Source organism: Choloepus didactylus, chromosome 1 (genome assembly GCF_015220235.1).
Source record: "Choloepus didactylus isolate mChoDid1 chromosome 1, mChoDid1.pri, whole genome shotgun sequence".
NCBI lineage: Eukaryota > Metazoa > Chordata > Mammalia > Pilosa > Megalonychidae > Choloepus > Choloepus didactylus.
Genome location: NC_051307.1, coordinates 73723080 through 73737601, shown reverse-complemented (window position 1 = coordinate 73737601; position 14522 = coordinate 73723080). Strand labels below are relative to the sequence as shown.

The window sequence follows — 14522 nt, the reverse complement described above, 5'->3', positions numbered from 1 at the left end:
TCTCTTCTTCCAGGGAACTTAAAAAAAGCAGAAAATTTAGAAGCAAAATCTAAAAAGCTTTAATATAGGAAAGGGCATTGTAAATTCAGTTGAAAGTTATAAACAAAGGAACATAGGGATTCAAAGACAGGAAGAATTATACTTTTATTTTTTGGAGAGTGTTGGGGTGTGAAACATGAAAAATTTCAGGATTAAATATGATTTAGGCCTTAAAAAATGGTTGCCCTTGGTAGACATGCAGCATTTTTTTAATTGATCCATTTAAGCATAAAACTCGCCAAGCTTAAAATACAATTATATAGATTATTCTGCAAAATAATATGAAAACTATACCTAAGAATATGTTTTACATTATGCGATGGACACTAAACGTACAACAATTTGAAAATGAATATAACAGTAATAGTCTAAATTGTAAATAAGTAAAATGAGTCACTTATCTCAATTCAGTCAGAGCTGAATAAAGACTATTAATTTTTGGACTTCAGGAACTGATTCTTACAGACATAAAAAAGTCATTTTTAATGGAAAATTTTTATCTATATAGTTGGGTCTCATTGGATTGTATATTAACATTAGTTGTGAGTTATGAGTAATAGAGATGAGTAAAGGGCCAGGGACAGATGGATGATGGCATTCCTTCAAGCTTTAACAAGATACTTAGTTCCTGTATCTGTGGAAACTTTGGGAATATGAATTCTGTTTGTTGACCTCTGGGAGTCAGAGTAACTTATTACTGCTCTGAGCTGATGGAGAGCTTGAGACACTGAAGATGCTCTGGTGGGGTGACTCTAACCAACCTGTACTACATAAATAAGTGACTAGGAACCAGTAACGTACATCACAGGACTATCTCCCTAATCTCTCCTCCTGAGTTGTAACCCAATAAACACACCTTACATTTTATAGTATTGCATTATTTGAAAATTACTTGCAAAAATGTAAGAAAATGTTAACAGTTGCTGAATCTAGATGAAGGGTATTATGGGGGGTTATCATACTATTCTTGCAACTTTTCTGTTTGAAATTTTTCAAAAAGACTTAAAAAAATAAAACAGAAGTTCCATAAAGTAACTACACAAACCCTAAAAAAAAAAAAAAAAAAAAAAAGATCACTGTCAGTAGTGCATATATTTCAAATTAAAGGTCAGTTTGGCAATCAATTTACCACAGAATCACTGGATATTAACTACCAAATTCATACACAAGCAAGATTATGGCATGAATAAAATTTTCAACAAGAAATACTATAATTTCTTAATCATAATACTCATGATTTTTAAATATTTATATATTATAAAAACAATTTTGTTTAATTTTTGATGTTAGCTATTATTGAAATTAGATGCTCAATCCATTTCTGCAAAATTGATTTAACACCTAAACCAAATTCAGGTCAAAGTTTCCTCCTCCTTGACTTCTGCACTCCCAAATCTGTATCTAGAAATGTCTTTTCTGGGTCTAATACCCCTGGTTCTTGCCTTGGTTCAACTACACATACATATGTACATTTGCACATATTTTATTTCCCCTCTGACATTTTTTAAAGTGATAACCTCCTACAAGTGAATACTATGGTTATTTTATATTTTATCTTCTATTTTCCTAAATTACTAGATAACCTTTACCAACTTTATTAACAAATGGATGTAGATCATTACATAACTGTGTGAAAGGTAAAAACTGCACTAACAACCTAACAGACTAAGGCCTCTTCATTGATCCACAGCTTAACATAAGTACTTGTAGTACATCTACTTTTTTTTTAAAATCTACTATAAAGTATACTGTCGTTGTCAATAAAATCCTTAGATTAATGTATAACTTAGAGTTATTCCATTTAATGTAACCCTGGAAGTTCTAACAGTAATGATGACTAAAATAGGGAAGAAAATCATCTTAACTTTAGAAACAAGTTAGTGAAACTTCTTATTAAAAAAATTACATACATGTGTTTTATTTCTATATGTGTCTGTGTGTGGTTTTTATTTTGCTTGGGTTTTGTTTTAAAACACCAATGAGGGATTTCTTAAAACAGACAGCTGGGATGTGTTCTAAACAAGTCAATTCAATTATCTACTAATTTTAACTTACAGTCAGAATAGCTGTTTAGAATGATAACCTCGTGTATTAGCCAGGGTTCTCCAGAGGAAAAGAACAATATTCACATATGAAATATATATGGGAGAATTATTGCGGGAATCGGCTCTTGCACCTTGAGATACAAGTATCAACCATCGAAGATAGATTTAATTATATCCATTTTACTTATTAAGGTAGGAGAGTGGACACAGACAAAAAATTTTAACAGATATTTAAATTGACTAGATTTAGCCTTACATTCTGAAGTAGTCATTAATTAATTAATAGATAATGAAAACAAAATCTGTCTTACCAGTTGATCAGATGATTTTTCTACTTTATTCTCAATTTCCTCCTCTGTTTGCTCCTCCAAAGGATCCCTGTTTTAAATGAAAAAGAAAAGGGTATTCAGAGCATCTCCTTAGGAAAAAAACACAAAGAAATCATAGAAGTAAAGAATCTAACAATTGAATCTTTGCCTGAAAGTTTCAGAAGTGTAACCGAAGTATATCAAAGACTAGTAATGATAATAGGTCCCACAACTCTTTGGAGACTCAAGTTTAAGAAAAGAAGGAAATATGCCATGCTGTTATTGATGGTGGAAAAGAGAACAGAAAGCTGATGTCAAAAACTTTGCATCTGTAACAGACACACATAGACAAAATGATGAAAAAAGTTGACTTCACAGCATAATTTCAAGGTAAAGAGAAAAGATCTTGTAAACGTTTTGGTCTGTGTGTATATTGTTTGTGTGTGTGTGTCTGTGTGTGTGTGTGTATGCGTGTGTGTCTATGAAGACGAGAAAGGTTTGGAAAGGATCTATCTTAAATAGGTCATTTTATTTTTTGTTTTAGACTCTTGACCTGATAATTGTCTAGGTACCCAAAATAATTTTTAAAAATTGAGTTGTAACATATTTAGAAATTATTAACTATTTTTGTAAAAAGGAATAACAATAGATTTTGCTTTTAACACTGGTTCAAAATGTGAACATAAGTAATATTATTTACTGAACTGAAAGAATATTTAAAAGGTGCATGTGCCTACATATTGAAACATAATATAGGAAGTGAAATATATTTTATGTGATCTTGTGTATTCTCTACACCAGCAGAGATAAAAAAGAAGTGAGAAAATTACATTTACTCAAAATTCACTTTATAAATATTATTCTTTTTTATTTTAAATTTATACATTCATTTCAGAGACAATCATCTATCATCTACTGTGTGCTAACCAATTTTATCAGGGGAAACTGGTACAGAGGAACAGTATAGTTATTATCTACATTTTCCAACTCCTAATGAAAGTTTCAACAAAAGATGATTTATACACACACACACACACACACACACACACACACACACACAAGCATTGTTTCATAGTATGATCCTCAGTATTCCTTAAAGTAGAATGGCAAAAACAAACCTGTTTACTGTCTTTTCTTCCACTTCAGGCCCCACTCCAAAAAGGAACCAGAGATCATGTTACCAATGAGTGAAAATGTTGTGGCAGTATTCTGAAACTTCTCAAGGTCTGAGAAAGACTGCAAAATATTCTCTAATGTCTACCTGATGACTCCATTTCATGATCATTCACTCCTTAAACCAGTAGCTCTCAATCTCAAATGCATATTTAAATCACCTGTCAATCTTTTGAAATATCCAGATGTCTGAACCCTACCTTCATAGCTTCTGAATCAAAAGTATGTTATGTGAGTTGTTACATATTCTACAGGCTCTATAAAATGATTTGATGTGTAATCCCAATTTATCCTCACCTCCTCCCAACATTAAAAGTTGCTCTATTAAAGGTTACTAATAAAATCCTAATTGTTTTCCAATGGCTTTGTATTAGCTCTTCATTCTACCTGGCCTTTCTGCATCATTTAATGTCCATCATACCCTCCAAATACCCTTGAAAACCTCTGCACTCTTGGCTTCTGCTGGTTCTCCTCCCTCGCCTTCCACAGTTTTTTTCTACTGACTACTCTTTCTCTTCTCATTCTTATTCATTCATAACCTTAACAATTTTTAAAACAAAACTACATATATCGAAAGTGTATGCCACCAAGTTGTAGATCTGACAAATTAGAGATCTGAATAATCCTCCATATCTTAAGAGAACCCTATCAAGTAAAGCAAATGCCAAGAGGCCAAAAACAGCAGAAAATTTTAAAGCATATGATAAAACCAGACGATATGGATAACCCAAACCCAAACACCCAAATCAAAAGATCAGAGGAGACACAGTACTTGGAGCAATTAACCAAAGAACTAAAGACAAACAATGAGAGCATGGCACAGGATATAAAGGACATGAAGAAGACCCTAGAAGAGCATAAAGAAGACACTGCAAGACTATATAAAAAAATAGATGATCTTATAGAAATTAAAGAAACTGCTGACCAAATTCAAAAGAGTCTGGATACTCATAGTACAAGACTAGAGGAAGCTGAACAATGACTCAGTAACCTCAAGGAACACAGAACAGAAAATGAAAAAACAAAAGAAAGAACGGGGAAAAAAAATTAAAAAAAAATCGAAGTGGATCTCAGGGATATGACAGATAAAATAAAACGTTCAAATTTAAGACTCATTGGTGTTCCAGAAGGGGAAGAGAAGGGTAAAGGTCTAGAAAGAGCATTCAAAGAAATTGTTGGGGAAAACTTCCCAAACCTTCCACACAATATAAATACACAAAGCATAAATGCCCAGCGAACTCCAAATAGAATGAATCCAAATAAACCCACTCTAAGACATATTCTGATCAGACTGTCAAATACTGAAGAAAAGGAGCAAGTTCTGAAAGCAGCAAGAGAAAAGCAACTCACCACATACAAAAGAAACAACATAAGACTAAGTTGTGACTACTCAGCGGCCACCATGGAGGCGAGAAGGCAGTGGCATGACATATTTTAAATTCTGACAGAGAAAAATTTCCAACCAAGAATACTTTATCCAGCAAAGCTCTCTTTCAAATTTGAGGGAGAGCTTAAATTTTTCACAGACAAATGCTGAGAGATTTTGCTAATAAAAGACCTGTCCTACTTTAGATACTAAAGGGAGCCCTACTGACAAAGAAACAAAGAAAGGAGAGAGAGAAATAGAGAAATTTTACAGACATATATAGAACATTTCATCCCAAATCACCAGGATACACATTCTTATCTAGGAATCACGGAAATTTCTCCAGAATAGAGCATATGCTGGGACATAAAACGAACTTCAATAAATCTTAAAAAAAAAATGAATGTATCCAAAGCACATTCTCTGACCACAATGGAATACAAATAGAAGTCAATAACCATCAGAGACTTAGAAAATTCACAAACACCTGGAGGTTAAAATGAGGGGGAGACAAAAACATTCCCGGATAATCAAAAGCTGAGGGACTTCATCACCAGTAGGTCAGTCCTATAAGAAATGCTGAAGGGAATTGTGCAGGCTGAAAGAAGGAACACTAAACAATTGATTGAAACCACATGAAGAAATAAGACTTCCAGTAAAGTTCACACGGTAAATATAAATACCAATACTACTGTATTTTTGATTTGTAACTCCACTATTTACTTCCTACAGGATCTAAAACACATAAAGTGTAATGATAAATCAGTGGTTTTAGACTCAATGTAAAATATGCAATTCTTTACAAGAACTACATAAAGGTGGGGGAATGGAGGAGTATAGGAACAAAGTCTATGTGTCCTACTGAAGTTAAGTTGGTACCAAAGAAAACAAGATTGTTATAGATTTAAGATGTTAAATTTAAGCCCCACAGTAAACACAAAGAAAGTATCACAGAATGTGATCATAGAAACGAAAAGTAGAGTATGGGTTATGAGAAGTGGAGGAAGGGTCAATGGGGAGTTAGTAAGAAATGAGTGTAGGGTTTCTATTTGGGGTGAGGGGAAATTTCTAGTAATGGATGGTGGGAAGGTGATGGCATTGTGAATGTGATTAATCCCACTAATGGAATGCTTGGGAGGGGTTGGAATGAGAAGATTTATGCTGTATATATGTTTCCACAATTGAAAAAAAAAGACAGTCTAAATAGATAATGACAATTAAATGACAAGGATGATCCTGGATGGGATCTGAGGATGGAGGAGAGGAGGCTCAAAGGGACACAGCTGGGACATAAGAAAAAAATGAAATATAGAATGTAAGCTTTGTATCAATGTTGAATTTCTTGAACTTCTTAGCTGTGCTTAATGTGATTGCATAAATGAATGTTCTTGTTCTTGGGAAAGGTATATGTGAATTATATTGTTTGTTCAAAGATGTGTGCAGCTTGCTCTCATATGTTCAGAAGATAGCAATAGGTGATGGATGATAGGGAGGGAGAGAGGGAGGGAAAGAAAGAAATGGTGGAACGACAGGATGTTAAAGTTGGTGGATCTGGGTATCAGTGGAGGGGGGTTGGGGTATACTGGAGTTCTGTGTATGGGGTTTGTATTGTTTTTGCAATTGTTCCTGTAGGTTTGAATTTATTTCAAAATAAAATTAAAAAAAAAAAAACAAAACTACATGTATCATCAGCATCAAACTATGCTCCCAGTGTGTTAGGACAGGAAGGAATATCAACAGTTATCTATGAAAGCCACTTTATTTTATAGATGGGTAAATTGATATCCACAGAAGTTAATTAACTTGTTCAAGTTATACACCTGGAAAGTAGCAAACCTAATCCTAGACCCAAGACTAGTATTTTCCTATTGCTATCTTGCTGCCTTTCCCACCTGTAAATTTTGCTCCATTGTGAGAGAAGCTACAGTTTTGCAATAACAATAAATAATGTATACGTAACAGTGTTTGCTTTTTAGCTCTCTTTTCCCTTATTACACTTTCTCCTTAAACTAATCTTATTTATGCCCTTATATAAGCACTCTGGCATAGGAAGCAAATTCTTTTATTCACTTCTTAACTCCCAAGTGTTTAGCCCAACATCTGACGTAAAGACTATACTTGAATATTTATTGATGAATGAATAAATTTAAAAACAAATTATAAATGAGCTAACTTCCATGAATTCAAATAGCACCCCATTCTAATGATCTCCCCAAACTATGTCTCCAGCCTTAATTGCTCCTTTATGCTATGGTTACACATTTCCAACCATTTACTCAAAAACCTCCACAAGAATTTCTTCACACCAGGATCTCAAATTCCTCACATCCAAAATTGAACTTATTATCACTCTTTTTTTCTCACACAAACACACATTAAACCAGTCTGCTCTTTTGATCCCCATATTATTTAACTGTATGTATCCTTTCTGATCATTACAAACTTTTGAGTCATCGCCTTTCCTCCTTTGCCCGTTTTCTCAAATTTAAGCAGTCCTAGTTCTATAAACCTCCCTCTCTTACTATTTGCTATTTCTGAGCTTCCATCAGCTTCTTCCTGAGCTATTACAAGTATTGTATCTTGCATTCCATCCTTCATACTGCCTATAGAGGTAGTCTTCCCAAAAAAAAAAAAAAAAAAAAGTGTTACATTTCCTTTCCCTTAACTTCAATAGCTCTGCACAAAATAAAGATATATCTTTTAATACAACAGTCAAAATCCTCCTAAGAATCTTTCTTAAGGATTTTTTCTTGCTGTTTCCTCAGAAATGACCTTCCAAACTCCTTTAATTCTATATCCATAAAAATGCTTTTCATTATTCAAAGAACATTTCAAATGTCACACTGTGAAACACACTCAATCCCCAAGCAAAAATTACCACTCCTTCCTACATATACTGCTACAGCATCTCTAATATAACACTTAGGCGTTTTGCCTAAAGGTTTGATTTTTTTATGCATCTTCCCAACTACATTATAAGTTCTTTCTACGTATGCAAATTTTGTCTTAATCTTTATTCTCTTAGCATCTAGGAGGTCAGTAAAGCTTGTAAAGTAAATTGATACATTACATTACTTATCATATGGGACAACTCAGGGTTGGAGGGAGATCTGCAATACTAAACTGGAGGTATTTTATAATAGTATATGGAAGACATAGAGGCAGGCTGAACTTACCCTGATTGGAGAAGACATAATGCCATTTGGCCTCAGACCAGTTTCACAATTCAAAATAATTTTCTGCTTCATGCTTAGGTTAACCTCTATTAAATAAGGCTAATAATAGCACCCACCTCATGAGTTGTTAAGAAGTTTATATGAGTTCACATTTGTAAAACCATTTCAAACAGTTCCTGGCACATAGTTAGTCTATGTAAGTGCTTGTTAAATGATAAATAAAGCATTATTTTGGTGAGAATGTTCTATGTACAATAAGTTCCGGGACATTTTTCAGTTCTTAGCTCTTTAGACAGGGTATGGTCCATAGAGAACTTTTCTAAAATTAGTTTTCACCCAGGCTTCATCCCTTACTAATTAAAGTTGCTAGATTGTCCTGAAACATTCATACTAGATTCCAAAGGTTATGTGGAAAAGATAAATGTTGTGTCTTCGGAATGCAACAGTTGCTTTTTGTCAACCCATCCCTTACCTCCCCAAAAATTCTTCTGGTAGAGAATCCATGCTGCACAATATTCCTTCGCAAAAGTCTTATTCCAATGATTGCAGACTGACTTTCACTATTGCTGTTTAAAGCTGCAAGGAAAGTAACATTTTTAGTGGGAAGGTAGAAGAGTTATATTTTTCTTCCCATTATAAAAAAAGTACATGCTCATTAAAGAAAATTTTGCAACTACTAAAAGAGAAAATGAAAATCACATACAATTTCACCATTCAAACATAATCATTGCCTATACTTTAAAAATCCTTAGTATTTTCTCAAGCACAGGTATATTATTTTACCAAGTTGTAATTATATTGAATAGACAATGTTCTACCTCACCTTTTCCACCAATGAACATTTTATTAAGAGCATCTTTCATGTTATTTCATCCTCCTAGTAAACATTCTCAGCAGCTATACAATAATTGATTGAGGTTTTCTTGAGTATTTCCTTATAGTTGGACATTTCGATTGTTTCCAATTTTTTCTATTATAAATAATTAGTTCTATAATAAACCCCATTGCCCATAAAAATGTTTCTGCATTTATGATTACTTCCTTTTAATAAATTCTCAGAAGTAGAATTCCTAGTCAAAAGACACAAACATCTTAAGCATATTGGTGCATATTGCTAAATGGCTTCCCAAAAGGTTTGTACTAATGTTTTCCCCTCAAGGTAAATGAGTTTCTATTTAACACAATCTTGATAGCCTTGATTCTTTTGTTTCTTTTACCCTGAAAGTAACAGTTAGCCACTTTCTCCCCAAATCGTATGATTCCATAGCTCCATAAAATAGGAGAGGTAGGACTGTATATAACTATCACACACTCTCTGTTTCAAATACCAAAAAATGCTATGGATGTTTCCAGAAAGAAAAAAAAAATACTGGAGCAACACAAAAACAAGATGGGGACTAGAGCATCATTAGTATAATACAGCACTCTATTTCAACAACTCCTCTAAAATTAGTCCCATTTGATCTCTTTTACTGAGAGTTCAAGCTTCCAGTCTCCAGCTCCCTCCCCTAGGCTGGCTTCCTTTATTGCATTCAGAAACAGCTCTATCTATATTGTCCCAGAAATTATGAGAGCAAACATATGTAAAACTACTGCTAGGTGCTGTGGAGCAAAGGAAGAAATGATGAGGAAAAGAAAATAAAGTAACAACAACAGCATAAATAAAACAGGCCAAGAGAGCCTTGCTGATAAACACAGGACTGGAAAAAAAGTTACTTACTTATTACCTCTGGGCCGCTTATTTATTTCACTAACTGGGTAGTCAGTCTTTTTAACAGCCTATTAATATATACTCATATATTAGATCAGTAGACTTTTAGAGGTCTATTGCTAAAAAGCAAATTCAGCATAGGTAATTCCCAAATCCAGAAAACATGTGCCCGACATCATTTGTAAGTCACTTGTTAAGAATTCAGATTGTATTTCCTCAAAGAAACATTGTTTTATAAGATGTTGAACCCCCCCAAAGCCCCCCAAAGCCAATTTAACACATAGAAATGAAGTTAGGAACTTCAGGACCTGAAGCCCCCCAAGCCTTGAGGTCTGAGTATTTTATCCTGCTGAGCTTGGGGCGGGATTGGGGGGATGGGGTAGAGGTGGGGTGGGGTGGAAGGTGTGACAGTGTTTCTGGTGTAGGGGCTAAAAGAAGTCCTGTATGGATCATATTCAAAACAATATTGCCAATATTCTACATTTGACATACCAGCTCTTACTTATACTGGATGTCTTAAGAGGCTAGGGTAATTCTCCAACAATTCAATGATATGTCTCCTTAATAAAAACACAAATGCAAACAAACAATCCAATTTAAAAATGGACAAAGGATCAGAACAGACACTTCATATAAGCACATGAAAAGATGCTCAACATATGTCAGCAGGAAACTACAAATTATAACAACAATGAGGTACCACTACACACTTACTAGAATGGCTAAAATCCAAAATACTGACAATACCAAATGCTGGTGAGGATGTGGAGCAATAGGAACTCTCATTTATTGCCTGTGGGAATATAAAACCATACAGACACTTTGGAAAACAGTATGGCAGCTTCTTACAAAATTGAACATAGGCTTACCATGTGATCCTACAAACATGCTCCTACATATTTAACCAAATGAGTTGAAAACAATGTCACAAAAACCTATATACGAATGTCTCTGGTAGTTTTATTCATAATTGCCAAAAATCAAAAGCAGCCAAAATGTTCTTTAATAGGTGAATAGAAAAACAAACTGTGGCACATCTATACAATAGAGTATTACTTGGCAATAAAAATTAAGTGAGCAATCAAGCAACAAAAAGACATGGAAGAATCAGAAGTGCATATTGCTAAGTGAAAGAAGCCAGTCTGAAAAGGCTACATACTGTACAAGTCCAATCATATGGCATTCTGAAAAAGGCAAAACTATAGAGACAGTAAAAAGATCTGTGGCTGCCAGGGTTTCAGGGAAGGTAGGGAGAGAGATGAATAAGTAGAGCACAGGGCATTTTTAGGGAAGTGAAACTATTCTGTATGATACTGTAATGGTGGATATATAACATTATACAATAGTCAAAACCCATAGAACTGTACAACAGAGAGTGAATGCTAATGTAAATTATGGCCTTTAGTTAATAATGTATCAATATTGGTTGACCAATTGTAAAAAGTGTAGCATACTAATGCAAGATGTTAATAGGGGAAACTGCGAGAGGGGAGGGGGATGAAAGAACAGAGAGGGAATAAGGAAACTGTATTTTTTTGTGGAATTTTTCTGTAAACCTAAAACTGCTCTAAAGAAATAAAATCTATTTTATAAAACCAAACACAAATACAAAGATTCACACACACACATACACACACACAGATGTGTGTGGGTTTTAAATTTCCTCATTTAAAACAGAGAGCTTTCCAATACCTCCTAATTTCTTGCCTACCTCTAACATAAAACCCTTCTTGCTGTTAGTATTACAATTCATCTATGTAGAAACCAGTTCTAGGTAAATAATTTTTTTGTTATAATTTTACTCTTAATTTAAAAATCAATAAGTAAGCAGACATATGCCTATTTAAATCTGCACTCTCTGAAACCAGATCAAAGATCCAAACTACAGTTAATAATGCAGCAGACAGAGAGAGATAGGGCAAACCTTGTTATTCTTTCACACTGGATCAGATCCGCTTCATCTCTCTAATAAAGGTATTTAAGAAAGGGTACAAGCTTTGGGAATTTTTGGTATTGTGATCAAACTGTTTATCCTTTATGATTTCCTCACTGGTTATTTTCATTAAAAGCAACAGTTAAGGCATTATGTCATAGCCAGAGCATACAAATGTATGTCTTTTCTAAGCAAAACAATCCCCCTCATTTCCAGAATTTAAAAGCTTAGATGCAGATACCTCCCCTTCCGATAAATTCTCAAGTCACTAGTTGTTTGCACAGATCATAGCAAGACTCAAAAGGAGGCGATCCATAGAAGATGGGGAGAAAGATCCTCTGGGGGCAAGGTAGAGAAGATGGAGGGCCTCTGCTAAGCTGCTCACTATTCAGCTTGAAAAAGAAAAGGCTAGAAAAATTAATTAATAAATCAGAAGATATTTGGATCCTGAATTAACAGAATTAAGAAAGGTTAGTGGCTTTCTTTTTCATCCTGCTTAAAGATACAACCTGAGAAGAATCTCTGTGATGAGAGGTTTTCCAGGAGAGAGTATCGTCAATGCCATCATTTTCCGGAGCTGAGCAGATACGTGTGACAAACACTACCGACAATAGCAGCAGCAGTAGCACTTTACAGCCTCTGGTAGGGAGGAAGGCTTAGTGCCTAGCAACCAACAGGAAGCAGCCAGCCTGAAATGTTACCATGGTCCTCTTAAGACAATCCAAAGGTTCATTCCATTCTAGAAGAGGCTGAAGGAAACCTTTAAAATAATGAGTTAATATGGGAGAAAGAGTGACTCAAGTTTCCCTTAGTTTATTCATTTCAATAGACTTTCCCTGTCAGCAGGAAACTGAAAATTTACTATGTCTTCCTGGAACCAGGGGACTGTTCTTCCCTAAGAACTACTCAGGTTCTGGCTGGTCGATTGCTCTCAAGCTAGCCGGGTTCAGTGTCAATTTACAGCACACCTCTGTCCACAAACCAAAATGATTTTATCTGCAGGCTGTGTTTTACTGGTTGAAAACTAAGGTTTTGCCATTCATATCTTGATAAACAGTAAAATGCCTGTTTTACTGTTCCCTCTGAGTTCCTAGCTCCCACTTTTTCCTCTTACCTACTGAAATCATAACAAACATATTTTTCAGTTGCAAAGTTGTGTTTTTTCACAACTTTGTATTTATTTTCAAAGCTGTAACTTACATCAAAGCAAGCACTGCTCTCAATTATAATCTTGTAATCATTCATTCAAACATTTACCTTGTGCCACTTTTATGACCTCCCTAAACTATATATGAGAACTTTTTTTAAAACCCATTCAAATGCTCATCTTGAAGAAGTCATCTGACCAACACAGAAGTTCTAATATGCCAACAAGTTTACATCTGAATGTGTGAGTAGATAACCCATGAACATTTACCCTCATCAACCCTGGCATGTATTTTATTGCCAGATAGAAAAAGTAAATGTTGGTTAAAAAAAAAAAACACACAATAAAAATAAAGCTCGCTTTTTCTCAACATTCACTAGCTTGAAAACATAATAATATACCTGGTATTTTTTCAGGAGAGGAGTTCAGTTATTGAGAACTTTTCTTAATTACACTAAATCAATCAGGATTTCTCAATCTTGGCACTACTGACATTTCAGGCCAGGTAATTGTTGTGGGGTGTTGTTCTGTGCATTGTAAGATGTTTAACAGTATCCCTGGCCTCTACCCACTACATACCAGTAGCAACCCTTTACCTTTACCTGTTCCATTGAAAACAAACAACAAATTATTTGTCTACATAAAGCAAAATGATATAAAATACCTCATATTCAGATTTCCATCAATGCCACAAGTAAGCTGAGAGACAGCATAACATTGTTGGTTAAGAACACAGAAACTTTGGAACTACTCTGCAAGGGTTCATAGGCTTGCTTTGACACATACTACTGGGTGACCTTTTGTGAAATTAATTAACATCTCTGTGCCTCAGTTTCTTCATCTGAAAAATGGAGATAATGATGGTACTTACTTCATAGGGTTATTGTGAGGATTAAATGTTTAAAATACATAATAGAACAGTACCAGGAACATAGTAAACACTGTGTAAGTGTGCCCATCATCACCATCAACATCATCAAACTGTTTAAGTTTGCAGCAAAATTAGTTCACTTTTCTTCCAATTCTCTGTCTTGATGGAGAAATGCTATTGTACAGAATGGAATGATAATCATATTTAAGAAATGGGGACAAAATCATTATTTTCAAATAAATCACAAATGTTACAAATGGCGGTATAAGTACATGATGTAAGCACTTTGCATTTTTCAAATCAGCCCATGTATTTCTGCCATATTCTTTATACTGCATGACATGACACTGAATGAATGCACATATTGCATCTAATTTAACCACACCAATATTGATGAGTACTTTAGTTGTCTGTAGTTGTCTCATTTTCTTATGTACATATTTATTTATTTTGCTATTACAAACAATGCTGCACTGAACAATCTTGAGTATGCAACCTGGCAAAATTTTGGTAGCTATTTTAAAAAGCTGGATTTGCTACATCAGCATTGAATTAAATGTACTTTAAAAGTGCATGAGTCTATACAAAGCAAACCTTGTACTCTTAATCTGGAGTTAAATTCTGTGATGTATAGGAACAAAATTAAGGGAATTTTTACAAGTGAGAAAGTTAATTTTATGGTTTGACAACTCATTTGGAGATTAGCTGAATTCTAGTGCTTGATAATGAGAAAGGAGCCAGGAAAAAAAACAA

General features: G+C 34.3%; 1 protein-coding gene across 8 annotated transcripts in view; it reads right to left on the bottom strand.

Moving 5' to 3' along the window:
• The window catches only part of DZIP3 (DAZ interacting zinc finger protein 3), a 138116-nt gene that overhangs the window by 115353 nt on the left and 8241 nt on the right, over positions 1–14522 (bottom strand). For 6 of the 8 annotated variants that reach the window (XM_037835179.1, XM_037835173.1, XM_037835182.1 and 3 more), the window contains exons 2-3: positions 8580–8683; positions 2396–2462 (exon numbers count right to left, since the gene is read on the bottom strand). In XM_037835179.1, coding sequence (XP_037691107.1) covers positions 2396–2462; positions 8580–8611 — 99 coding nt within the window. In that variant the 5' untranslated portion in view covers positions 8612–8683. Of the gene's footprint in view, positions 1–2395; positions 2463–8579; positions 8684–12260; positions 12561–14522 lie in introns of those variants that run through there. The other 2 variants (XM_037835177.1, XM_037835181.1) reach the window with 2 other exon arrangements.